Raw genomic sequence first — 26545 nt, 5'->3', positions numbered from 1 at the left:
AAACTTGTTCCATGCGGGCCCTCCAGTCACTCCCTGCCCGGAAGCTAGACAGACCTACCCTCGTCACACAGATGGGCCTCCCCCGGCCCCTCCCTCGGGATCGAGTTCAGGCTCCTCACTGAGCTTTATATGGGCCTTCCAGCGGCCAGTAGCTGCTAGTGGTCTTTCCCTTGAGGCTTCTTAAGCCCTAGAGCCCAGGGCTAAATACCTGGTCAGCTTCTGCAGTGCAGGGGGTGGGGTCAGGGGGTGGGGAAGGGGAGGAGGAAGCTTTCTTAACAGCCCCACGCTGACCTGGGGCAACCTCTTTGCTTCCCTCTTGCTCAGCATTTAGCTACCATGTTTACATTTCTTGTGATGTTGTCTACCGTCCTGGAACGGCAGAAGGCTGAGGGAATGACTTATCCTCGTCTGTCAAGCAGGGTTGACAGTCCCGTCTTACGGGGTTTCTGGGGATGATTAAGTTAGCGATAGCTCACACTGTTCTAAGTGCTTCACTGAAGTTAACGCGGTTAAGTTACACGTGTGGTAGGGACTATAACCCCATTCGACAGATGAGCAAACTGAGGCTGGGGTGAACTCGTCCTCCATCACACAGCCAGTCAGCAGCAGCTGAACCAGGATCTGAATCCTGGCAGCCGGCTCTTACCTGCCAACGGCAGAAGCTGCTGCTTTGCGAGCACGTGTAAGGCATCAGCCGCTGCTGCCTGCATGTTACTTACCTACTATTACCTGATGTCCCCACCACGGAGCCCAGCTGCGGAGGCCCTCGGGGAGCAAGGTGGGTGCTGGGGAATACCTAAAGAGAGAAGAGGTGGGATACATGGCCGGGGAGCTTGGACCGGATAAGACCACCGCAGCAGGGGAAGGATGGCGCAAAGTCTGAAGTCGTTGGAGGTGGGGAGGCAGGTTGAGGGAATTGTGACAGTGTAGGGGAGGGGGCCCAGCCTGATGGCCTCGGGGTACCTACCCAGGGCAACCCTGTGCAGGGCGGAGAAACAGTGCACCCTTCACCTCATGAAAGTTGGGACAAGTCTGAGTAAGACTCAGTTGTCTCGTTTTGATATATAAGGAAACTTCTATGGAATACTGGATCCTTACCCAGTGGGCAGAAAAGCCTGGAGGGTGGGTCGATGCCAGTTGGTAAGTGCAACCCCCAACATCGTGGGAACGTCAGCGTCGCAACGAGTGGCCCCTCAGGTCCAAGAGGGCTGAGCTCTTCCCCCAGAATCTGAGAAGATACCAACTCACTTAACTCGAGGAGAAAACAGTAATCAGAAAGAAAAATAGGAAACAATAAAATCACTTTAATTTGCTACTCTTCATTTGGAAAGATCATTACAGTATTGTGTAAAATTCAGCCAGGAAGGATGCCACAGGACGGCACAGTCCTGGGAACCAGTGAGAACCGTCACCCCGGTGTGTGGCCCTGGGCAGGTGAGGGGGCTGACCTCGCAGCCTGGCGCTGATCCTGAGCTGAGACAAGCCAGGCTGGGGGAGGGTTGGGGGGAACCAGGTTCCTCTGTGATGAAGGTACCTGGTGGGGGCAGAAAGGTGGGCTGCTCAGAGTACCTCTGTAATCCCCACTTGAGATTCAGGTCTGCAAGCCCCCAGCAGAGGCCATGCCTGGACTGACGCCGGCCCCGGCACTTGTCTGTGGAGGAAGATGCTCAAAAGCGACACAGCAACCGTTTTCTTGGAAAGCTCTCTTCCGTGTTCTGTGTTGTGGACGAGGCTCCGCGCTGCCTTCCAGTTATACAAGGAACTTGCAGGAGGCGGGAGGGAGGAGTGAGGGTTGCAGACCCAAACACGGCAGCTCCGAGGGCCTGGGTGGATGGGCTTATTCAAACATCGGCAGAGAAACGGTACAGCTCCTGATCTGTTAGTTCAGGCTCTCCCCTGATCCCTGACGAACTAGGGCAAACAGGCCCTGGGGACAGCAGGAGGAGGTTTTTTGGGTGAAGTGTGACCGCCTCAGTTAGTCTCTAGGCCTGGGCTCGAAGCTGCGTCCCGGGAGGGCCATGTGCCTGTTCTCGGCGGCGTTGTTGGTCCCACTGCCTCTGTCCCAATGGCTAGGAAACCAGCGGGTCTCCAAGTGTAGTGGATACAGAGCTACCCCTGCTTCCTGGGCCAGCTAGCTGCAAAGTCCCTGGGGTCAGTGGTCACTCGGCCCGCGCTCTCACGGGGGAGCTTCATTTCTGGAAGTGTTTTTAACCATGTCCCAGGGTCAGATCATTGTAAACATCTTGTCCTTTCTTTCTCATCACCAAAGCCCCCCTCCTGGTACTGATGCAGGGTCCCAATGTGAATATCTGTTACATTTTCCACAAGACCCATGAGGAAAGAGGGAGGGTCCAGGCACACTCGTTCTTCCTGTATCATTCTAGAATGATGGGAAAGTTTAAAAACAAAAAAACCCCAGGTGTACTGTGATCGCACGTATCAGGGCAGGGCTGGGGGTCCTGAGACTCGGGGTGGGGACAAAACCCTCTGTTGGAGACAGTCCTTTGAACCATTCTTGACAAGCCTTTTCTTCTCCCTTCTGGCTGCTTCTAGCACTGGAGGCGGAGGGCCATTTCCCTGCCAAGTGAGGACCCGAGTGACAACCGTACAGTGGGCTGGGGGTGGGCGTGGCGGGACGCCCCTCCCACGGGGAGAGGGATGGTCAGCAGAAGAGCTCCTCACAGATCCTGCGTGTGTCCTCGGGCGCCGTCACGGTGTAGCCCACCGTCCTCGGGTCTGTGAAGATCTCGTGGTCGTTCCCGCCCTGAGAAGACACGGCGCAGATGCAGGCGCCACCTGGCTCCTCCTGGGCCAAGGCTGTTGCCACCCAGGGGCCTGGGGCCACCAGAGAAATAGGACCAGAAATGAGGACCCTGCGATTTTACCGGGCGGGGAGCATCTCTTCAGGCACCTTTTCTTAGCCCCCAGGAGAGGAACAGCAAGGGTACTGTCGTACCAAAAAAGGGTTTTTCACCTTCCCTTGAACTGCAGTTTAGCTTTGGAACATGCAATTATGCCTATGAAAGAAATCACGATGTTCCCATGAAGGTCTGTCTAAGGCTTATTTTTCTATCAAGAAAGCAGAATTCTCACCCCATCAATTTGTTTTAACTGCATCCAAACTTTCCTAACAGGTCATGGGGGACTGTAGGAGGGCAGACAGTCCAGAGCAGCACTGCCCTTGAGACTTTCTGTGACGATGGACACGGTCCACCTCTGAGCCGACGGAGGCCACACGTGAGGCCTGTGACAGAGGGACTGAGTCTGATTCACTGAAGTTTAAATAGGCCCATGTGGCTGGAGTCTGAGCCTGGTGGCCTGGGCTCAGATCCTGGTCTAGCACCAGTGAGGGGGGTATGTGGGCAGCTCCCCATCTGTGAAATGGGGATCGTGGCGGAACTTCGCCCAAAGCACCGAGGCCACTGGTGGACGCGCAATCCTGGGGCAGCCCCAGCGCGCAGCTAGCACCGCTTCCTAGCGTTTTCATGCTTCCTTCCCCCTGGTGAGCCCCTAGGAGTTGAGGCCCAGTCTGAAAGGGGCCAGGCATGCTGGGTGCAGGGGGTCCTGTGACTGTGCTGTACCCCCTTCCCCGGTCCCGCCCATCTCAGGGGAATGCTGCTTCCACAACCCACAGCCCTGCAGGAAAGCCCCTGCTTAGCTTCTCATGGAATTTCCTATATTTTCCTCATAACATTGGATAAGCAGTCTAACACAAAATCTTGAAAAAAAAATCAATTAGTTTATAATGTGATGAAAATCACTGCAGAGAAAATGGATTTTTTCATAAAACACAGAGCACGAAGCCAGTATGGAGAAAACGATTCTGTACGAAAATGACATCCTTTTAAACAACTGACACCTGAAATTATGGCTGCTCTCATCTTTGTAAGAACCACCCACCCCCAAGCAGACGGCTTCCCTAGGAGAAGGTGAAGTTCATAGACCTCATGAGGGACTACTGCCTGGGCCGAGGCGCGCTGGGTGGAGCCATGTTGGGAGGCCATGACCTTGGAGCCACACTGGGGAATGTTCTTTCCCAGAAGCCTGCCAAGCCTTGCGTGGGCCTCACGAATTTATGTCCTGTGAAGGGGCTCTGGTCATTCACCTGGCCCCCAGTTCATGGCCAGCATCTCCTGAACAAGTACACGTGAAGACAATTCTTACGACAAAAAAAAGATTTCTCTTAGGAACGGCCTGGTGTGGGGAAACCAGCACAGAGCACCTAACCAAGCAAGCAAGAACTCCTGCTCTATTCAGAAAAACCCAGCACCCACCTGGGGACACTTTCACTCCAGTGTCACTCACCGACCCTGGAGGGAGGGGTTAGTCTTCACGGATTAACCCAACAAACCGTGTGCAGCGCTCACTACCCTCCAGGCATGGTCTCAGAAGCTGGAGATACAGTGGCAAACAAATGACGTCCACCTAAGGGTCGCCTTCCAAGCTTACATTTAAGATGGACATAAACAGCTCTGTGGATGCTTTGCCGGCATCTGCAAAGAATAAGGGGAGGGGACCAGGGTGACAGGGGAGACGCCTTTGAGCAGAGGCCTGAAGGAAGAGAAGGGACAAGCCCTGTGACCGCCCATCCGGGAAAGGCTGCCAGCCGGGCTAGAGCCTGCTGGGCTACAGCCTGCCGGGGAGGGGCCGGGCCGTGAGGCCTCGCAGGTCGAGATGAGGACTTGGGATTTTATGTGAAGCCTCCAGAAAGCCAGGAGCCAGGCTTCACACCATCAGGTTCACTTCACACGAGGAACTTTCTGGAGAATGGATGGGGGATGAGGACTCAAAAGCGGAAGCAGAGGAGAGTCAGGAGGCTCCAGCCCCCAGCCAGGGTGCAAGGCAGACAGAAGCCACTCTCTGGGGAGCAGGACCTCTGGAGCAGCAAGGCTTACAGATGCCACGCCTGCCCCAACCTGGAGAGGGTGTCCCAGGTGCCCAACAGATGCCTCACCTGACAGAGGGCCTGCTGGTGGCGATGGCGGGGAGCTGTCCGTGGAAGGAGGCTGAGCCCTGCTGCCTTGTAAGCCACTGACTCGTACCAAAGCCAGGTCCAGAGATTCCGATCACCCGGGAAGGAGAAACCTCCTGCAGCCCGGTGGGGACCGCTGCTCTCAGAGGGCAGCAAAGCTGCACTGCCCGCACTGCCCACATCTCCCGCAGGGCAACTGGCCTCAGAGCGGGCGGGCTCCCTCCTGGGGCTGCACAGACCTTGCAAACCAGACTCGGAGTGAGGTCGGGAGAAGCAGAACCAAACCACCAAGCTAGTGAGTGCCACCCACTAGAAAAATAAGGCTACAGTGAACAGGAAACTTCAAAACTGGATTTGCATGTGCACCAAAGGTTACTGGATTCCTGCTGGGCAGGCTCAGCCACCCACAAGCTCCAAAACAAAGCTCCTGTTTCCTGGGAGAAGACGGAGGGAGGGAAGAGGCGAAGGGATGAGTAAGTGATCATGTTTCCGTTAAGGTGTAACTGGCAGGCCCAAAGCAGAGGCCCCGGATCAGCGCAGGCTGCCCATTAATGTTTAATCCCTACAAGGCCAAGGTCTGGGCCGACGGGAGGAGGGTCGCAGCGGGAGGAGGGTCGCAGTGCAAGCTGATTTTCTTGCATCAGTGTCCCGGCCGCCGCCGGCTGCATGCCCTGCTCCAGACACAACTCCCAGGGGGTCTCTGCTGTGTGGATACCTGCCCGCGGCACAGGCAAGCTCTCTAGCTGCACATGGACGTTTACCTCGGGTAGTTCAATAAGCACTTAGCCAATTTCTATCCATTATGGGTACAAAGGCCACCAAGACAAAGGCTCAGCCTTCAAAGATCCCAGAGCAGGGGTTCTCCCCTGGCTGCAAGTGACAGTCACTGAAGGAGCTTTAAAAATACATCAATAAAACTGGGAAAGAACAAGAGACATGGGGGCCAAAGGCCCAGGATGCACTAAGAGCTCCCGTGCCTGGGTGTCTCTGGCCACAGGAGAGCTGGGTGCCCAGGGCTTACGCAGGAGGCTGGGGACCTGATGACTGCGGTGTGCGCTGCTCTCCCAGTATGTCAGAATTAGCTGTGGATGAAAACAACCTCAAACAACTTTCACGTTTAAAAATGAATGCCCTTAGATAACTGCGCTGATTTTTTTCCTAGAAAGAAGTAAACAGCTATGGTCAAAAACAGCCTGGCCCCAGGGTCATGAGGTTTTGAAAGCCATCAGGTGACTCCAATGTGCCTCCAGGGCTGGGGACCAGCAGCTCAGAATCTAGTGATGACCAGGCTAGGGGTGGGGCTGCGCCCCTGGGTGACTGGCCCTTAGGGTCTGGCGATGGCTCTGGCACAGCTCCCCTCACCCGTAAAACGGGGTTCAGAGATGTGTGAGGGGCCCTGGCACGGGAGCACATCGGGGAGATGCTGATGCTGTGGACACCAGTGAGCCCTGGGGGCCTGAAGCCTGGGTCTCCCTGAGCAGGAGCGTTGGGGTGAGGGATGCTCCTGCCTTGGGGTGGGGCTGGTCCACCGTCCTGTTCTCTGGACCAACGAGGCCACCAATTCTGGGGTCCGGAAGGAAGGCAGGCCCCCAGTGGACACATGGGACCCATGGTTCCCCTGCACAGCATCTGGCTTCCTGTCCTCCCGCAGGGGGCCCGGGGTTCTCAGCAGGGTTGAGAACCTCTAATCTGGTCCATCCTCCTCCAGGAGGCTCAGACCACAAGGAGTGGCGATTTGCCCTGGGTCCCTCCAGGAACGAGCGACCCCCTCACCATGCTAACCTAAGCCTGCCACCAGCCACACAAGACCTGGGTCTCAGATTCTGCCACAGAAACAAACAGTCAGGTAGGTCTGTCCCAAGGACACATTCTGCACTTTTGTTAGCCCTAAGGAGCCTTGGGAGCCCTGGAGATGCCAGGAGATGCCGGGAGATGCCAGGCACGCCGAGGAAGCCCAGGCCCCGGCCAAAGGCCTAACAGAATCTCAAGGGTCGCTGGGTACCACTCACAAGGGCAACCTGTCACCCATCCCGCAGGCCCCCAATCTCACAGAGCAACCTCAGTACTAGGTGAGCCTTATCACAACTTTCTTAAAAGCAGGGGCCTCTGGATGCAGGCCAGGCAGGCCCGCCACTGGGAAAGAGGCACATCCCCAACTCCCTTCCGTCTAAGACCTCTCACTTTGTTCGGTCCTTTGGAAGCGGACCCACAACCCCCTGGACGGCCCGGGGCACTGAGGCTTAGACAGACTCACGTGTGGTCACCGCGCCAGGCTTTTGGGGGGCCGACTTGGGTGCTCTCGGTTTCCAAGCCTACCACCTCATGCTGACTGTAAAGGATGAGCAGTCTTAGTGTTCTGGAAGTGAGAGGGGAGAATAAAAAGGGCATGGGCTTCCAGACCGCACTCAGCCAGCAGCTGGCCCTCTGCGGGGCCCCCGCATTCCCCGCCTCCCCCGGCTGGTGGCGGCGTGGAAGTGTCCTGCTCAGGGGTGGCGCTGAGGAAGCACCTGAAAAGCTTCGTTCCCTTCCTCTTTTCAATTTGACATTTTTAAGTTTTATTTTTCAATAGACAGCACCTTCATGCAGCTCAAAAATTTAAAAACAGGGTCTTGTCACAGCGGTAAGTCTCTCCCATCCTCATCCTACCCCCACGGTAACTCTGTAATTTTGGGGGTACCCTTTCAGACCCCCCATGTGCACTTACAAGCAGACACGAAGAGAGATGATTTCTTTGTGTTTACACAAAAATGGAGCCTCTTACCAGCACTGCTCCACACCAGCTGTGCTTATGCTACCTGGCATTCCGCTGTGTGGCTGGACCCCCGTTTATTTCTCCATCTCCTGCGAAGGGTGGGGTTGTTTCTGGCGTGCCCCTCTCTGTAGCCCTTTCTACACACGTAGGAGTGAACTGAGAGCCGACTTAACCAAAGTGGAACTGCGGAGTCACACCCATCAGTGGGTAATGCTCACCAAGTGTTCCAGTGGGTTTTCACGTCGCCCCGACTTCAAGTCCAGATGTTTTTTACAAGAAGCATTAAACAAGCAGAGGCACTGTTGCCTGGGAATTCGGCAGGGCTGGGGCTGAGCTGGCAGGCGCAAGCCCCCTGGAGAGCCAGGCAGAGCAGCCTGGGTGCATCTCCCCAAGCGCTGGCCATCTCCCTCCCCGCAGCAAACCGAGCCCCCCCCCGCCCCCCGCCCCCCCCCCCCCCCGCTACTCCCACCAAAGGCCGGGCCCAGGGCCTGTAAGCTGCCTGTTGTGGCTGCCGGGACGGATGAAGGAGTTTCCAGGAGAGCCAGGGCCAGCCTCTTCCCTCTTCCCTCTGCTCTCTGGAGGTGCTCGGGGCGGGGGCCGGGGAAGACACGCGGGACTCGGTGCAACATGAGGCTCTGGCCGAGCTGCCGGGCAGGCGTCTAAGCCTGCTGAGCTTGGCAGGGAAAGGGCTTTTTACTGACAGCGCTTAGCTCAGGTGCTGTCTCCCTGGGAGCCGGCAAAAACATTTTGCCTTGGCGCAAAGAAAGAAAACAGCTTTCCAAATATCTATCACTGAATACGAAAAGAAACTTAAAGCTAGTATTTGGATTGCTCAGGGCCTCAGGCTGTTAAAAGATTTAGATGGCTGGACTGCTAACTCCCATCTCCAGGAAACCACTGATAAAAAAGACCAGAGAGGAGGGCAAAGAATGATGCAAGAGCGTTTACTCCAGTGCTCGTGAAGACAACGAAGAGCCACAAACCCAAAGGGCCTCTGCCAGGGAAATGGGTAAATAAGCTGTGCCTGAATGCTAGAATGCTATACGGCCATCAAAAAAAAAGCTTGTTTTCAAAGAACATTCCCCAATGTGGGGGGAACGAAATATGTTAAGAGAACAAAAGCAGAAACCAGTGAACACACCGTGTCCCACATTTGGGGTCATATACATTGCAAAGAGGCTGAGAGGCATGTCAGCTGTGATTTACAAGTGACTTTTCCTTTCTTCTTCATGCTTTTTCTAATTTTCTACAATGAATACCTATTAATTAAGAATGGGGGGGAACCTCCCTTCAATAGTATCCATTTTTTAAAAGTAGGTAAGATTAAAAAAAACCAAAAACTGACGTGTGGTAATGCAGTGGTTAAACAGAAAACTCTCTAATTCCCAAATGAAGAATTCCCCAAAGATGTTGTTTTCTAATTATCTCAAGAACTGCATTCCATCCTGCAAAGTCCCAGCTGAGGCTTCATCATCACAGAACAACCTGCCTCAGCCCCTCTGAAGAGCTGTCTTCTCAGCCTGCAGGAATCAGCCCAAAGCCGGGAGGATGGGGGGGAAGGCGGGGGACCGGAGAGGGCGGCTCGTGGGATCCTAGTTCCTCAACCAGGGATTGAACCTGTGGCCCCCTGCAGCGGAAGTGTGGAGTCCTGACCACTGGACGGCCAGGGAATTCCCCCAGTTTTATAATTTGGAAAGCAGGACATGAGACTATACTATCCAGAAGTCCCTTTCACGCTGGAAGACTAGCACGTTGAGATCTTACTGAAAAAGGCAGGTCCACACAGGAGAGACCTTAGCAAAACAGCACGCATTTTGGGTGGACCGGGGGTTGGAGGGATTAAAAACTCCATCCATGCAGCCTTTCTGCTGCTGCAGTACAGCCACAAAGCCTGAGACAGGAGCCTGATGGCAAGGTAGCTACCACCACTGGGTGGCCCGTGAGAGGGAAGCAGAGAGGCACGGGGGTGCAAGAGGAAGGTAAAGGGAAGCGGCCCCGGGCTGGGCAGTGACCATTGGGGGCTGAGCCTCCTCGGGCCTCGATGGCGACAAAGCCCCTCCATCCAGCCCCTTGGGGACCCACCTGTCCTAAGGAAAGCCTCGCCTGCTACCTCGGTGGCTCTGGGGAAATTCCTCCTGCTGGCCTCTCAACACCTGGCTCTGCTCTCAGTCCCCAGTTTATTTTATTATTTTGGCCGCGCTGAGAAGCTTGAGGTACCTTAGTTCTCCGACCAGGGACTGAACCTGTGCCCTTGGCAGTGAAAGCGCCGAGTCCTAACCACTGGACCGCCAGGGAATTCCCATCAGTCCCCAGTTTAGATTTGGTCCCTGACTTGGGATTTCCGACAGTCCCCCCGGGACAGCCTCCTGCCCCTCAGTGTGTGATGCCCAGGCCTGACCCCCCACCTCTCATCTCTCCTGAATTCCAGACTCACGAGACTCTTGGTCCTCCTACCATTTAGGACTCCTAGTGCCCAACCTAAATGAACGCCCCTGGGGAAAAAACACGGCGGAAACATGAAACAAAAACAGCAAGGGCTTTGAAACACAAAGAGGATCTGATGACAGCACTGGGTCTCATTCCGGAAGGCGCTCGAGGTGGGTGACACTTAACTCAAAGCCAAACTGAAAGGCTCCATCCTTGCCTTCAGAGGTGTCGGGTGTCTGCGCGCAGAGAAGAGGGGGCTCCCTCACCCCCCTCTCATAGGACAGAAGTTATTACTCAGTTTGAGCTGGGCTGCCAGGTGAAGTGTGGCTGGGGGCAGAAAGGCCCATCTGTCCGCTTTCCCCCTCTTCAAACCCAAATTGAACAACGAAACTGCAAAAACACTTCTATACTTACTGGCATGGTTTTGTCACCAAAGAAATAAATGGTCTCATAGCCGTCCTTTTCCACATGTCCCAGGCAATACCTCTTGTCCCATCCATCAGGGAAGACATCAAAGCTGATCTGACCTCCTGCCGCGGGGAGGGAGACACACAAGCTAAAGGTGAAAAGGAGGCTAATGATACGTCACTGAAAGAAAATGTGCCCTTTGACCTTGTCGGCAACTGGAGTGCCAAGGTTGATTTTTATTATCTCAGTTTGCTAATTACAATACTTTACGGGTAGGTTCTAGAAATCAATTCTTGCATGACTTTTTTTTTCTCCAACATGATTTCACCTAAAACCTAAAAATCTAAAGTCTAAAAAAGAGACACAGTGCTGATTCATCAGAGTGAGACCCACAATGGCTTTGCACCCGAGCGGTCTGCAGAGCGCGCTTAAACGAAGCCCCAAGCAGGCCGGTGAAAGAGCTGCGAACAGCTTCCTTCAGCCGTGCTCCCCTGGAGCTGCACTGTGCGCTCGGCGGAGAGGCCTGGGAGCGGGATGCATCCAGCTCGTCGTGCAGGAAAATGAAAACCCCACGGACGGGGATTGCCAGGCAGCTTTCTTGGGCAACAAAAACCCTTTCAGAGCTGTGTCAGGGAAGACGCTCATCTCACAGTTCAAGGATACTTAACAAGACACCCATTCATCTTTTACAGAGGCCCTCTGCAATTCCAGTTTTCTGGCAAGCGTACGCTTATTTGAGCCGGTGAAAGGAGAGGGCTGTAAGTACGGCTTGTCAGCACTGAGAGCAGAAATCGGTCTGTTTAAAGCGTTTGACAGGCATATTCCACCAAAAAGCGAGGCAGAGACATCAGCGATGCAGGAAGAGCTCTGCATCAGACACGGCCGCATGCTGGCCTGTCACTATGAACAGAAATTTCGTGAACCTAGACAAGCGACTTCCCCTTTCTGGGCCTCGGCTTCTTGATTTGTAAAACCAGCCCAAGTGACTTCGAAGGTTCCTTGCCATTCGAACATCACAGGATTCCAGAACACATTCAGTCTACTTGATCTAAGAGGCCCTGTCCCACCTCTCTCCTACAGTCACCCATGAGCTAGCTGTCTTCTGCCCAAAGGTGTGGGGATAAGTTCTCACTCTTCATTAAGCAATCTTATTTTTGACTAGGAGAAGTGCAGGCAGGAAAAATCCTGCTGGGCGAGGACTCAGAACCAAACCCAGCAGCGTGGAAGTCATCTCCTAACCTGAGTCCTGGCTAGCGCTGATCAGGCAGGAGGGCAGTTTCCTGCCACGGACAGCCCAGCTGCAAACTCGTCACCGTCCAAGTTCAAGAGCACACCAGCCCACAACCACCTCCCAGCAAACAGCTCCCAGAGCCTGAAGCCCGCTTGAATGCATGATACCTATGGAAAACGTGAGGCCTTTCCCTGCAAACTCTCTCCGCAGATCCTCCACGAATTTCTGTCTTATACTTTCTTTCTGAGGAAAACAAAAAGATACCAATAGTCCACTGCATTAGAAGCACACTTTCTTGGCCGCAGAGATGCACACCACACGTCCATACACCCGGCTATTTCATAAAGACTCACCTGATCCAGTTCGTAGAACTCAATGCGTTCTTCTTGGCTGCAGCTTCTTCCGACGGGGGACACATTCAACATCCCATTTCGGAATTCGATGAAAGTACCCCTGGGGAGGAAAAGGGGACGGAGGTCCCAGAGATACATCATTTATTTGAGCAACACAACAGATGGACAGACAGGCTAAAAAGCCGGCCAATTCCAGGGACGTCCCTGGCGGTCCAGCGGCTAAGACTCTGCACTTCCACTGCAGGGGGCATGGGTTCGATCCCTGGTCGGGGCATTAAGATCCCGCATGCCGAGGTGTGGTCAAAAAAAAAAAAGTGGGGCGATTCCGATGGCAGAGGCGGGTGTGATCAGCCTTTGGCGGTGCTGTGCTGGGCCGTGTGGCGGCCACGAGCCTCACGTGGCTAGAGAGCCCTGAAAACTGTGGCTGATCTGACCTGAGATCAGAGTTCACAGATTTCGTATGAAAAAGGAGTGTAACCATCATTGACAATGCTTTATACTGACTATATTTGAAATGACCATAGTTTGGATATAGTCAGTTAAATAAAACATATTAAAATTAATTTCACCTATTCCTTTCCGTTGTTTATTTTTTTTAAAACATGGCCACGGAAAGCGGAAAAAATGGCACATGTGGCTCATATTACATTTCTGCTGGACGGTGCTGCTCTTGACAGAGAATGTTATAGTTAACAAAGAGCTATGAAAATGATTGCTAGCTCTTCAAGTTCCCTGAGGAATTTGAAAATATATGTCCCAGACACCTTTGCAAGTGACCTAGTGAAATGCTGATTTTTACCAAGAAAAGCAACACAGGAAAAGCTGCTGAGGATCCCCAGGTGAGCCTCAGTAATAATACTCCAAGGCCACACGCCAGGCGTGGGGCTGGGACCAGATTCCACGCCAAAGCCGCCACTTACCAGGGACCCTGGGCACCGCTCTGCTCTGAGCTCAGAAAGGGGTTAATGGTACTTGCTCTGAGGCCCCCTGAAAGGGCTCCGGAAATGAAAAGTACCAGTTTATCTAAAAAACTGGGAAGCAAGTAAAGTAAAAATAGCGGTATCTCCATCACTGGATCCTTCCCCTGCTGTGTTCAACTTGCAGAGAAAGAGGCAAACGATACAACAACGTATGTGCACCTAAGACACTTTTTCAAACACCCCGTCCTGGTTGTCCTGGACTCGGTACAGACCAGCCTGTCGCCTATACCTTCTACATCTACACTGGGGTATGGGGCCCTGGTGATCATTCCCAGGGGGGATACTAGGCCTGTGGGTCCTAAACTGTCAGAAAAAGAGGTCATGCCCAAGGCAGGGAGGGAGGCTGATGCACTGTAGAAAGGCTTCTGTTCTAAAAACCAGGACTAAGGCGGTTGATCAAGCATTCACTTCCCCCCTGAAGACCTGGACGATGTGACGTCTTACTACACTTGCCTGGCGTGTGTGGGACATAGCATTAGACCCACGAGCAATGTGGGTAAACGCCGATCAAGGAGGAACTCAGCTCTGCCTTCTGAATTCACCGGGTGTCTCAGGCTAATTCGGAGTCACAGCTCTGCACGCTGGGCCCTCTCACTAGATGACATCTTCTTTGGAGGACAGGAGTGTATCTTATCCTTTTTTTATCCTCCCTCAATGCTCAGCCCAAAGTAAAGACTGAAATGACCTGGGGTACGTTATATGTTCACTTTCTACAATGGAGAATTTCTAATATACGTAAAAGTCAACAGCACAGGATAAGGAACCCTCACGGGCCGTCTCCCAGCTGCCAGAAAGATGGACTTCGGGTCCCTCCTGTCTCATCCATCCCCCTACCTGGGACAGATGTGAAAAAGGAAGCCCCTGCCCTCTGAGAGGAGGTGCCGAGCAGGGGCATCTGTTTCGGAAATTCTGGAAACAGGTCTCGAGCACTCTCGAAACTCCAGCATGTCTTGAAATCCAATCACCCTTTAAGAAATGTTTCACCCTCTAATCATTAGGGTGTTACACATTAAGTGCAGAAAACCGAGAAGATGAAAAGTATTTCAAAGAAACCACCTGAAATCTCATTACCAAGAAACAACCACCATTAGCATATGGTCCGTTTTCTGCCAATCTTTTAACTGTGGGCATGTGTGCACATTACTGTTGTTTTTATTTAAAAACGGGAATTGAGATAACAGTATTCAGAACAAGAGGTACGTTCCCGAATCAAATGCCTACCGAGGCCAGAAAAATGAGACAAGTGGCCCGTGAAAGACTGGGGGATGGGGAGGGGGGCAGCGCTGCCCGCCAGGCTGCTGCCACCTAGGAGGGAGCATCGAGCTGCCGGGTTTTCAGATGCTGCAGAAGCCGGAAACCCAGGTATTTTAAAGTGTGAAATCAGACTTTTAAATGATAGCACTTACTGCAGATTTTACTGAACACCAGGGGCCAACTGAACTTGGCTTTGCATGGGATTTGGCCCGAAGGCCTCCAGTTTGAGACTCCTGAGCTGGGGCCTGGGCTGATGCTGCTTTTCCCACACTGCTGTTTCACAGGCATGTGCCTTAACTGATAGCCTTGAAAGCATATAGTTTTCAACTTCCGTCACGTGGACGCACCATCATTTATGTAATCATTGGTCTACCGCTGGCTTTACAGAAGGTTTCCAGTGGTCCCTTACTAAGCACCTGGCTTTGGAGTTGAGTTAGCTCCAACCCACCAGACGGCATCAGCCATATTCCAGTGGCGCTTCTTTGCTAAAAGCAAACCCACCTTTTCTTCGGGAGTTTAATTTTTGCGATGTAGCTCAGACAGTAGTTGATTAAATCCTGGATTAGGGCCTCACCCAGGTGACCTTGAATGTTCTAGATAAAGAAAATACTGGAGTTAACTTGACACAGTGGGAGGCATTTTCAAAATGGCTTTCCAGCAAACCCAGGTCTTCAGCCTCTGTGGCTGGAGGGTCACCAAGCAGTGGTGGGGACACACCCCACTGCCTTTCTCCTTTTCTCCCTTTTTCTCTGGTTGAAAACATTAGGCAAACCAGAAAGGGCCTCAGTCAAAACCATTTTCTGCTTCATTACTCAAGATTTTTGTATTCATTATCTCTCAAGTGCTTCCTGGAAGCCCCAAAGAGTTTATTGCTGCTGCCTTTTATTCAATTAAAATATCTGCAGACACTGATAGAAAATATATTTGTTCCACTTTGGCTTCCTCTTACGTCTGAATAGAAGGATCTTAATGGTAATAAGAGCTACATGGTACCTCTTAGAAATGCTTGCAGCAAGACAACTTGCCCTAGTCTTTGCTACCATAATAGAAATATTAGATTAAGTAACCTTGAAAAACAATTATAAAAATTTAGTTAACAATTTGGAATGTGTACTAGTCACATGGTTCAATATCCAAAATGTAAACAATACAGGGTGAAGATTCATTACCACTCTTCTCCCAGATATAACTCCCTGGAGGCATTCAATATCAGATACCTTTTTAGAAAACATTTCACTAGTAGTACAGAGTAGTTTGGATACTTGCAAACCTACCTGTTTGCACAAGAGTTTCCCATCTTTGTATGCTACCAAGCCATTTTCTGGAAACACATAATCATATTTTTCAACCACTGCCAACAAAACAAAATTGAGAATGCAATGAATTGGACCCTGTGTTTCTATTTCTTGATTAACATTAATCGCCAATAAAAATGCTAAACTCCAGTAATGACTGTGAAAGGCTATCTCATCTTAACAGATTGGGAGGGTAGAAAAAAAGCTCCTTAAAAACTTTTTTAAGAAGGCTCTTCATTATAAATTTAAAAGATGACAATTAGGCTGCAGATTGGAGACTCGGTGGGCACCTCAACGATGGCTCCCAAACCCCACTGTGAATCTGCAGCACTGGGGCAGTGATGAAAATCTGCAGAATTCCAGGCTCTGCTCCCAAGGTTTCTGAATCAGAATCTGCAGAGGCCAGGTTAAGAATCAGATTTTGTTTTTTAAAGCTCTTCAGGCGATTCTTATATTCATTCACATTTGAAGACCACCCACATAAATCTTAATGGAGCCTCAAACTCTAGGTGCTTGCCAAAATGCAGATTCCCAGGCACTATGTGTTGGGTGGGGCTCCCACATCTCCATCTGAATGAGCTCCTCAGGTGATTCTGATGCAGGTGGGTCTTCCACTTTCTTCTGGCTCGCTACTGTTTTGATTCTGGAGTTTCAACTCTTACTCTCTGAAACGTAAGATGCTGTGCTACACTGACAAAACCTCTCTGAGCCTGTGGTTAATTACGTGACCAGAGGCAGAAAGGGCAATCCGGACCAGGTAACAGGATCCCTGGGTCTTAATGTGTCCCATTATGTTGTTTATAGCATTTCTAAACAGAGCACCTACAAGGAAAATTAAGTGTAACCAAAACAGAGAGTTTTAAAGGGACTACACAGATCCCTCTTTCAGTAACTGGTTCAATAAATACACCCCACACAGATTCGCACTGTAAGATATTACATCTAGAACAGTGGTTCTCAACTGGGGGTGATTTTGCCCCCTGGGGACATCTGGCAGTGTCTGGAGACATTTTTGGTTGTCACACTGGGTGTGGCAGCACTACTGGCATCAAGTGAGCAGAGGCCAGGGATGCTGCTAAACATCCTACAGTGCACAGGACATAGAGAATTACTGGCCCAAAACGTCAACAGTGCCAAGAAGAATGCTCAATCCGTCTCTCTCTCTACCTGCTATTTCTTATAGGCCAGGCACCCTGGAGGCCTGGGGCCGTGGAGATGAATAATCCATAGCACTGGTCTTCCAGCCAAACATAACCAGACAGTTTCCAATAATCAGAGCGCTGCACCCACAGCACTAGACTCTCTTTGAGGGTAGTTGCTAAAGTATGATTCCCATGCCCTACAGACGCATGCCCTTCAGAATCTCCAGTGAAGGGGCACGTAAGAATCTCCACCTTCCTGGGGTCCTGGGCTTGAGATTCTGGTTCACTAGGTGGGGAGGAGCCTGGGTGCCTCCCGACTAGGGAACTCTGGGGAACACTGCGATAGGGCAACAGAGGGAGGCATGAAGACCCGGAGCACCCCTCAACACCTGGGTGAGAAGGACGTCAGGAGATGGGGCCCGAACTGAGGCCAGAAGGGCAGTTAATGGGGACCAACAGGAAGGACTGCAGGCCGAGAAACAGACACCCATCTTTCTAGGTGAATCTGTCCATGTATCCGAGTACCAACTGTTCCACTAGCAACTCCAGAAATTTATTTATAGGACTAAAAACAGAGGAAAAATAAAGGCAGAGAAAATGTTTCCCCAAACAAGGAAGCAGGAAGCCTGAAGCCTGCCACACGGGGATGAGGGCTCGGGGCTCCTGTGATACTAAATGGCAACAGGTCCCAACGTCTTCATGAGAAGTTGACCTTTTACCAAAATGTAGCCAGCAATGTGGAGTTTACCATCGTTTCCCAGTTGCTCCTGTACTTTCTCAAAGTCCGACCCGCCTACGACTCCAACTTTGATCTTCTGCCTCAGTTTTTGTAGAAAGTAATCCATGTCTTTGGTAATTTTCTGCATTTCAAAAAGAAAAACACAACAGTCAAGAGTCACGAAGTAATCGGGAGACTAAAGTCCCAAGAGTGATATAACCCTTATTTTTATAACTGCCAATTTGGTTTCTAGGTCTACAGATAAGACCAACTATTTAGTCGTGCTTTTGGGACATCAACTTTTTTATCGGAAAAAAACTTGTTAAATTTTACTTATTTTTACCTAGTTTAAAACACACAAGAAATATATTAACAGCTGTTATGTACTGCTCTAGCCTTTTCTCTGTGCATTTATATATACACTTGTCTATATGCACATATATAAATAGGTGCTTTTTGAAACACAAGTGGACTCATTCCACATCTTGTGCAATGACTTGCTTTCTCAGCACTAAGTTGTGATTTTTCCACAACGCATGTAGACCTACCCCAGTCCTTTCAAATGCCACACTGTGCTCCATTTATGGATTTAAGTTGATTAAAACAAAATAACATAATGAGATTAAAGAGGAAGTTGAGAGTTGATTTATTATAATTATATAACCAAACAAAAAGCCTTAGAGTAAGACCACTAGATTTTTCAGTCTCTCCTGAAAGAAAAGCTCTATCTATAAATAGTGGTCTCAAGACTTCCCTGGTGGTCCAGTGGGTAAGACTCTGTGCTCCCAATGCAGGGGGCCTGTGTTCCATCCCTGGTCGGGGAATTGGATCCTGCATGCTGCAACTAAGAGACCGCATGCGGCAACTAAGACCCAGTGCGGCCAAAATAAATAAATAAATATTAAGAAAAAATAAATAGTGGTCTCAGTGGTATAATTTTATGCTAGTTAAATTCCAAACCGTGTGCCCATTCAAAAGAAATTTTAAACTGACATGAAAAGATATCCCTGTGTTCAAGCAAATCACAATGAAGTTTTTAAACTTTTATTTCATTACTTTTAGCAATCTTAATTGTACACTTACATGGAATATCTACACAAATAAAGTTACCAGAAATTAAAAACAAAAAACCCACTTAACTCAACTTCAGTACAAAAACATCCAGAATTCAATCTTCTCCTTTTCTTTTTTTTTTTTGGTACGCGGGCCTCTCACTGCTGTGGCCTCTCCCGCTGTGGAGCACAGGCTCTGGACGCGCAGTCTCAGCGGCCATGGCTCACAGGCCCAGCCGCTCCGCGGCACGTGGGATCCTCCCGGACTGGGGCATGAACCCACGTCCCCTGCATTGGCAAGCGGACTCCCAACCACTGCGCTACCAGGGAAGCCCTTATCCTTTTCTTAAAATTTTTTTAGAGTAATACATGCATATGATTAATAAAATAAAATTGTACAGAAGGGCTTACATCAGAGTGCAATCTTTTCTACATCTTCCGGTGGAATCTTGACCTAATAGACAAAATCTAGTGGCCTCTCAGTCAGTGATTGTGAAAATGGGTCCCAGAGTCCCCACAACTGCTTTACTCAGAGCTGACGTCAGAATGCAAGTGGGGAAGATTCCCATGATTGCAAAATATTAAAAATGCAACACAAACGCAATACTTCCACCTTCAAACAGAAGCCTAAGGGCACACTTTATTTTCTCTTGACCCTTGTGCACACTGATGAGTTAAATGGTATTGCTGTCCAGCTATCAGACGTGCTCTGCAACTTGCATTGGTCAGAGACACCTTTTCGCTTCCAGATGGCAGCAAATACTTTTTGACAGGAAATAAGACCTAGCTGCTCGTGACCACAATAGAGCATCTAAACTACCCCACACCGCAGGAGAGATTTGGAGCAAAATAACCACACAGCCAAATTGTCATAATGTTTCTAAATAACTCTTGTGCTGATAATTTCAAGGAATTCTAAACCATCCCAGACAAAATAAAGCACAGAGAAAGAGCCAAAAGCTTGGAATTAAGGTGAAAAAATGTTTAGAAGTTCACCTTCTGAAAAATTAAAAAAAAAATTATAAAAGACTTTTTTGGGACAATTAAGGAAAACTGAGTGGAGTAAAGGAAGAGTTAGAAAATAGGGCCTGTGGGCCAGACCCAGCATGCTGCTTGTTTTTGTAGAGTGACTGGAACACAGCCATATATCCATTCATTTCCGAGGTGTCTGTGGCCACAACTATAGATGTGAGTAGCTGTGACAGAGACCATATGGCCTGTGAGCCCAAACCATTTACTATCTGGCTTTTTACAGAAAAAAGTTTGCTGACCCCTGGACCAGGGTATAAAATAATATTAGGGAACTGGTGATAGTTTCCTTAAGTATGATGACAGTACTTTGGTTACGACATATGTCCTTGTCCTCAAGAGCTGCAGGTGCGAACATTTAGGGGTGAAGTACCATTATGACTACAGCTTAGGAAGTGGCACAGAAAAGATTAAAAAAAGAGAGAAAATTAATATCAATCACTGTTGAATTTAAGTGGTGGGAATATGGATGTTTTGGGTACTATACTTTTCCAGCGATTCTGTACGTTTGAAATTTTTCATGATAGGAAGTTGGAAAACAATTCACCCAGGTTTATATCCTAGTTCTAAGTCTCAACTGCTTTTAGATGCAATGGCATTTCTTAGGAAAGTACTCAGAACAGCAAAATTCTACTAAAACACTAAAATGTGCAAAGCTCTGGACTCCACTCTAATTAGATTTTACCTGTTTAGGTCATATACTATTTCAGCAGCTGCAGGAAAAGATAACCCATTTGATTGCTTTCGGATTGTCTTGTGCTTATCAATGTTTGAGAATGCGAGTACTGAGGAAGGGAAAGGTTGTACAATGAACAAATCTGTTGCTAAAAGTTTTTATTTTTTATTTTTAAAATAGCTTTATTTTTTAACCTTGAGCACCCAGCACATAGAAACAATTCTATTTTTTTTTAATTTTTAAAATTTATTTTATTTATTTTTTTAGCTGTGTTGTGTCTTTGTTGCTGCACACAGGCTCTGTCTAGTTGCGGCGAGCGGGGCTACTCTTCATTGCAGTGCGCGGGCTTCTCATTGCGGTGGCTTCTCTTGTTGCAGAGCACGGGCTCTAGGCGCACTGGCTTCGGTAGTTGCGGCACGCGGGCTCAGCAACTGTGGCGCACGGGCTTAGTTGCTCCGTGGCATGTGGGAACTTCCTGGACCAGGGCTCGAACCCATGTCCCCTGCACTGGCAGGCAGATTCTTAACCACTGTGCCACCAGGGAAGCCCTGAAACAATTCTCTTTACAATTAGATTTTTTTTTGAGTGTAAAAATTTACTTACATTCGCCAAAGAATATCACGTTTCAAATGTTTTAAGGGAGAACACTGCGGGTTGCCTGGTCCCGCTGCTATCTCATACTTTATGCTTATATATCCTGGTACCTTCTGGGAATCAGAAGCAATTCCTGAATGACACACCTAGTAACACAACAGCCTCCACCTTGGAGCAGTAGCAGAAAATGGCAAACTTAGCAAATAACGATGCCCTGAGGCCCAGAGACTTGTACCAGATCTCTTGTGTGAAATCAAAGTCATGGTTCCACTGAGTCTGTTTCCTTATTTAAAATGGAAATAACAACTATCCTACCAGGGATGAAAGCGGGAGAAAGGTTAAAAAGGTCTAATGATACTGTGTAAAAAGGCTTGGAATGTAAATCCGAGGCCATTACAGCCAATGGGCCAAATTGAGAGCAGTTTTACTGGAACGCATATATGCTATGTCTACATAAGGTCTATGGTTGCTTTTGCATTAAAGCTGAGTAGTTACTACAGACCATATGGTCGGCAAACACAAACGTATTTGCTATCTGGCCTTTTACAAACAATGAATTGCTGACATTGGCTCCAGACCACTAGGCGCTAATTAACAACCTACAGGTGTGCATGGATCACTGAACCTCAGAATCAAAAAGGGCCTCTGGAGAACTTGCAATTGAGCATCATCACTAGATACATAGCACCTGTGGCTCAGAAAGGTAAAAATGATAGGGACAGCTGAGGTCACAGACATTCGTTGTGAATTCTGGAGCACACATACCACTGCTTTCACCTGGCCCAAACTAAGCAGGGTAGAGCTAGAACTTGAAGACAGTGAGGCTACTTGGGCCAAGTCTCAAGTTCAAATGGCTGGTGTTCAGTGACTAATCTGTGCAAGGGGGAGGTCAGAGTGGGCAAAGATCACAAATGTTAATCTTAACTGAAACATATCCGTGCCTACGGCAACAAAATCTGGAAATGAGAAGTTTCTAGGAGTCCAAGGAGGTTCTCAGCAGGCAGCCTGCAGCAATCTAGGTCTCCTCCATCACCCCACTCCACTGCGGGGCTGGAGAAGGGAGTGGTGGCGGTCGCTGATATTAACTGAATATTATTGAACCCAGTCTACCGTATGCAAGATACTTTCATGAACTTATATGATTTCATTCGACACCCACAAACACCACATGCAACAGGTCATATCCCCACTTAATGCCATAGATGCTGAGGCTCTGAGGTTAAATGACTTTGCTCAAGGTCACACAGTTGTCAGGAGGTAAAGCTGAGACTCTACCAGGTCCGTTTGACCTGGAAACCTGTGTCTTTCACATCAGGCTACAGGCAGAAACCATACGTCATAGGTCTGAGGAGGGCACACAAGCTGGTTAAGGGGCAGAGCTGGGGTTCAAATCCGGGGCTGGAGGTGAGAGTCCAGGACTGCGTTTTCCAACCCAAGTTTCTTGCTCTCTAGAGTTTTCCGGCCTGTCCCATCTCTTCGAGCACCCTGAGGTCTTGAAGAGCTGGTGGGAGCTTCCATCTCATTCCTCCAGGAACCCAGAGTAGAGTTCGGTCCCTTCAGGGGAGCTAGGCGGTCCTTAGCCCCGTCTGGGAGCAGCAGGGGGCTCTGCACCGGCTGCCGCAAGCCCGCCGGACACCGCTTACCTGCCGCGGGGCCGTCAGGGTCCCGTCCACGTCGAAGAGGCAGAGCGCTGGGCCGTGCCCCGCCATATCCCCAGTTTCCACGCGTACCTTACAGGATTCGCTGGCACCTGGAATCCGTTTCGGAACTTCCGGGACCAGCCCCCCTGCCGCAGGGCACGCCGGGAGGAGGAGAATCCACTCCCATAATGCCTCGGATTAGCGCTAGCTGTTCTCTCTGGACTACAGATCCCAGAATGCAATGCTCCTCTACGCTGTCCTATTAGGGCCGAACACGCGCTCTTAGCGGTTCCGGGAGTAGGAGGGATTCACTTCCGGCAGCCGGCCTTGGAGTCATGGTGAGAAGGCGGGTGGTGGGAAGTAAGGGAGGTGACGTGTTTTGTGGGTCGGGGGCAGGCCTGGGGCAGGCCTCCAGACACCTGGGGTTCTGATTCGGAGAATCCGTGGGAGGGACGTGGGTTCCGATTTGTTATTCCCCGCTCTCCTCTGCGCTCAGGTCACGTGGGCCAGCAACGGCGATAACTAAAACTCACTGAGCACTCGCCGAGCATCAAGTGCATTTGAAGGCTTTAAAACCATCATCACATTCAGTATATTTTGGATCCCCATTTTGAAAGATGCAGAAACTGGGGCCCAGAGAGGTGGAGTAATTTGCCCAAAGATCCACAGCTGGTGACTGTAGGAGTGGGGATTGGAACCCAGATCTGACTTCACCGCCCAAAGTATCTTTCACTGCACTATTCGAGGTGTGGAACTGTGCATCTCATAAAACCCTTGTGCTACGGCTTGACGCCTCCCTCCTCCTCCGTTCTACGCCATCCCTCAATTTAGGCCAAGTAAACAGCGTTTCCCTTCCGACCCCAAGATGACGCTTTAAACCTGACCGAGAATTGGGTAGTTATTATGATGAATGTCTTGCGGATTTGTTCCCCACTGGGACATTGATTGAGTTTCCTGCTTGGGGAATTGTCACACACGCTGTGGATCCAGTGCCAGCCCGGAGTTGGCCCTCTCAAGGTATTTGTTGAATGAATGAAGGCTGCGCCTCCTTTCCTATACCTACTTGAGCTGTCTGGAGGAAAGAGGACCGGTTTAAAGGTCAGACTCTGCCCCACTCACTGGCTGTGTGTCTTTGGGTAAATTTCTTACTTTCTCTGGGCTTAATTTTCTGCGTGGTAAAGTAGAAGTAGTGGTTCCCATCGCAAACAGCTTTTGTGAAGATCACGTGAGGTAAAGCATCTGGCTTTACCTTTCTTTCCATTTCTGGCAGTGATGCCGGCCTCACAGGATTGGTGGGAACCTCCGTGTAAGATGCTTTGCAGCTGTTCCTTGTGTGATTAGCATGGTTGAGTTCCATGAGAGAAATGGTCTCCCTGTCTCCCTTTCAGGCCGCCTTCCTCCGAGCTGTGCCGCGGTCGCCAGGGCCAGCTGCATGGGGAAGGCCTCTCCACGGGCTGTGGTACTGCAGTGGGCGGGATCCTAGGAGGTGGGTGGGAAGCAGGCCACCAACCTCCAAGGAGAAACCACCCGGCACAGAGACAGAGACATTTCAGATGGTGTACCGGTTTGATGCCATCAGGTCTTTCGGGTACTTGTCTCGGCTGAAGGTGGCACAGACGGCCCTGACGGTGGTGGCCTTGCCGCCTAGCCTCTACTGGTACTCCCAGGGCCTCATGACCTTCAACTCCCTGTGCCTGGCGGGCGGGATCGCTGGCTTTGCCCTGGCCATGTTGTGCTGGATGAGCCATTTCTTCCGGAGGCTGGTGGGCATCCTGTACGTGAATGAGTCGGGCACCATGCTGCGGGTGGCCCACCTGACCTTCTGGGGCCGGCGACAGGAGACATACTGCCCTGTGGCCGACGTGATCCCCATGACGGAAAGCCAGGATCGGCCTCAGGAGCTGTTCGTGCGGATCCAGCAGTACAGTGGGAAACAGACCTTCTACCTCACCCTGCGCTACGGACGCATCCTGGACCGAGAGCGTTTCACACAGGTGTTTGGGATGCTGGACAAGTTCAAGTGAACGGACAGGGGGGCCTCCTGCAGGCAGCCTGAGGGTGTGGGCGGGGCTGAAGGAGGGGGTCGGGCAGCTGGAGACTTTGCCGGGGCCCCTGGGAACTTGTCTTTTGGGATAAGGAAATTCATGAGATAGAAGTAACTGGGTTTAGAAAGAGGCCCTGAGTGCAGATTCTTAACTGCACTTGTGTGTGACATTCAGATAATGGCCAGAAGTTTCTGTTAAGAGCCAGTTCTTGGAGGAAGCGATGCCAAGCTCTCTCGAACAATTACACTGCTGTGAAACCAAAGAGAGAGGTCGGGGGGTGGGAGCCAGAAGACTTGGGTCTGTCCGTTTCCAAATCCCTGTCCTGGGGCAGGTTATCAAGTCTCTCAGAACCTTGGTTTTCACATCTTAAAGTGGAAAAATCCTCCCTGTCTCCTGGGATGGGTGTGAGAATAAACAATAAATGTCATTGTTAGTTCAGAGGTAATGGCGCCGCAAAAGGCTTCCAGGCAATGGGCAGGGATTTCACCAGCCCTGTGCTGCGCCCCCTTGTGGACCCGGCGGCGGGGGGACCAGGATGAAGCCTAGAGCTGGGTCGTTCATCCTGCCAGCACGGTAGCTGCACCGCCACTGGGGCAAGGTTGTAATCCGAGCAAGTTCACAGCCCAGAGGTCTAGGGGCTCTCACATCAGAAGGCTTTGCAGTGTGATAAAGTCAGATGAACTATATGCTGGTGTGATACTTTATCAAATAAAGCCAGTTATATGTAATGTCCCCCGTAATTAGCAATATGCTTATTATATAATTTGTAACAAAGAGGAAAGAAGTCATGATCTTTAATTCTACCACTCAGAAGTCAATAACTAAATTTTGTTTTGTGACCTTCCAGTCTTTTTTTATTTTCAAATCGTAGTAAAATATAAACATAAATTTATCCTTTTAATCATTTTAAGTGTACACTAAGTGGTATTAAGTATAATTAGTGTTTTGCAACCATCACTTCTCTCCATTTCCAGAACTTTTTCGTTATCCCAACCAGAAGCTCTGCACCCGTTAAATAGTAACTCCCCAACACCCCGTTTCTCCAGCCCTTGGCAGCCACTAATCTGCTTTCTGTGTCTATGGAGTTGCCTGTTGTGGATATTTCGTGTAAATGGAATCATCCGCTGTGTGGCCTTTTATGTCTGGTTTCTTTCACTTGGCGTAATTTTGCAAGGTTTACCCATGTTGTAGCAGGTATCGGAACTTCATTCCTTTTTTATGGCGGAATAATATGTATATAGCACATTTTGTTTATCCATTAATCTTTTGATGGACATTTTGATTGTCTCCACCTTTTGGCTGTTGTGAGTAATGCTGCTGTGAACATTGGTGTACAAACATCTGAGTTTCTGCTTTCAATTCTTTTGGGTATTTTCTGAGAAGTGGAATTACTGGGTCATACGGTAATTCTAAGTTTAACTTTTTGAGGACCTGCCAACCTTTTCCATAGTGGCTACACCATTTTATATTCCCACCAGCAATGCATCAGAGTTCCAATTTATCCACATCTTTTTTTTTTATATATAATAGCCATCCTAATGGGTGTGTATCTCACTGTGCTTTCAGTATTTACTTGAAACATAGATGTTATCCTGTATCTGAAATTGGCTTTTTTTTTGCTTCATGTTATAACATAGGACTACGTCAGTTGTAAACATTCGTTTAAAATATTCAGTCACAAGGAAGAAACCTTGTGACTATGTGAGATGCTGGATGTTAACTTACTGTGGTAATCATTTTGCAGTATATACATATATAAATCATGTTGCATACCTTAAACTAATACCATATTGTATGTCAGTTATATCTCAATAAAGTTGGAAAAAATGGGCAGCATACCTTACAAATAGATAAAAACAAAAGGCCCCGATTATTTGATTTTTTTTTCATTTAAATACTTTTTATGCAAAAAAAAATCAGTAATTGCAAAATATTCCACTGAGTGGTTGTAGCTGGTTCTATAACCTTTCTTGTTTA

At 49.7% G+C, this 26545-nt stretch overlaps 2 protein-coding genes across 9 annotated transcripts in view; one reads left to right on the top strand and one right to left on the bottom strand.

Moving 5' to 3' along the window:
- Window positions 1-1284: 1284 nt before the first annotated feature.
- On the bottom strand, window positions 1285-22658 carry PMM2 (phosphomannomutase 2). Of its 3 annotated transcripts, none has more exons than XM_060122340.1 (8): window positions 22527-22658; window positions 17563-17674; window positions 15652-15728; window positions 14879-14970; window positions 12144-12243; window positions 11958-12033; window positions 10566-10681; window positions 1285-2835 (listed from the first exon to the last, which is right to left on the bottom strand). In XM_060122340.1, the coding sequence occupies exons 1-8, from the start codon at window positions 22590-22592 to the stop codon at window positions 2710-2712; spliced, it is 765 nt and encodes a 254-aa protein (XP_059978323.1). In that variant the 5' UTR covers window positions 22593-22658; the 3' UTR covers window positions 1285-2709. The 3 variants fall into 3 exon arrangements, with proteins under 3 accessions (XP_059978323.1, XP_059978324.1, XP_059978325.1); XM_060122341.1 differs by having other exon boundaries at window positions 1285-2764; XM_060122342.1 differs by having other exon boundaries at window positions 2693-3017.
- A 166-nt stretch (window positions 22659-22824) lies between these two features.
- TMEM186 (transmembrane protein 186) overlaps window positions 22825-26545 on the top strand; it is a 45621-nt gene continuing 41900 nt past the window's right edge. For 2 of the 6 annotated variants that reach the window (XR_009535069.1, XR_009535064.1), the window contains exons 1-2: window positions 22827-22861; window positions 23020-23269. Coding sequence is in view for 1 of the 6 variants with exons in the window: in XM_060122361.1 (XP_059978344.1) it covers window positions 22859-22861; window positions 23912-24547 (639 nt within the window). In the remaining 5 variants the exon portion in view is untranslated. Of the gene's footprint in view, window positions 22862-23019; window positions 23270-23413; window positions 23541-23911; window positions 24996-26545 lie in introns of those variants that run through there. The other 4 variants (XM_060122361.1, XR_009535062.1, XR_009535065.1 and 1 more) reach the window with 4 other exon arrangements.

The sequence above is a fragment of the Lagenorhynchus albirostris genome, chromosome 15, assembly GCF_949774975.1.
Source record: "Lagenorhynchus albirostris chromosome 15, mLagAlb1.1, whole genome shotgun sequence".
NCBI classification, from domain to species: domain Eukaryota; kingdom Metazoa; phylum Chordata; class Mammalia; order Artiodactyla; family Delphinidae; genus Lagenorhynchus; species Lagenorhynchus albirostris.
This window is presented reverse-complemented; position numbering and strand designations above follow the sequence as displayed.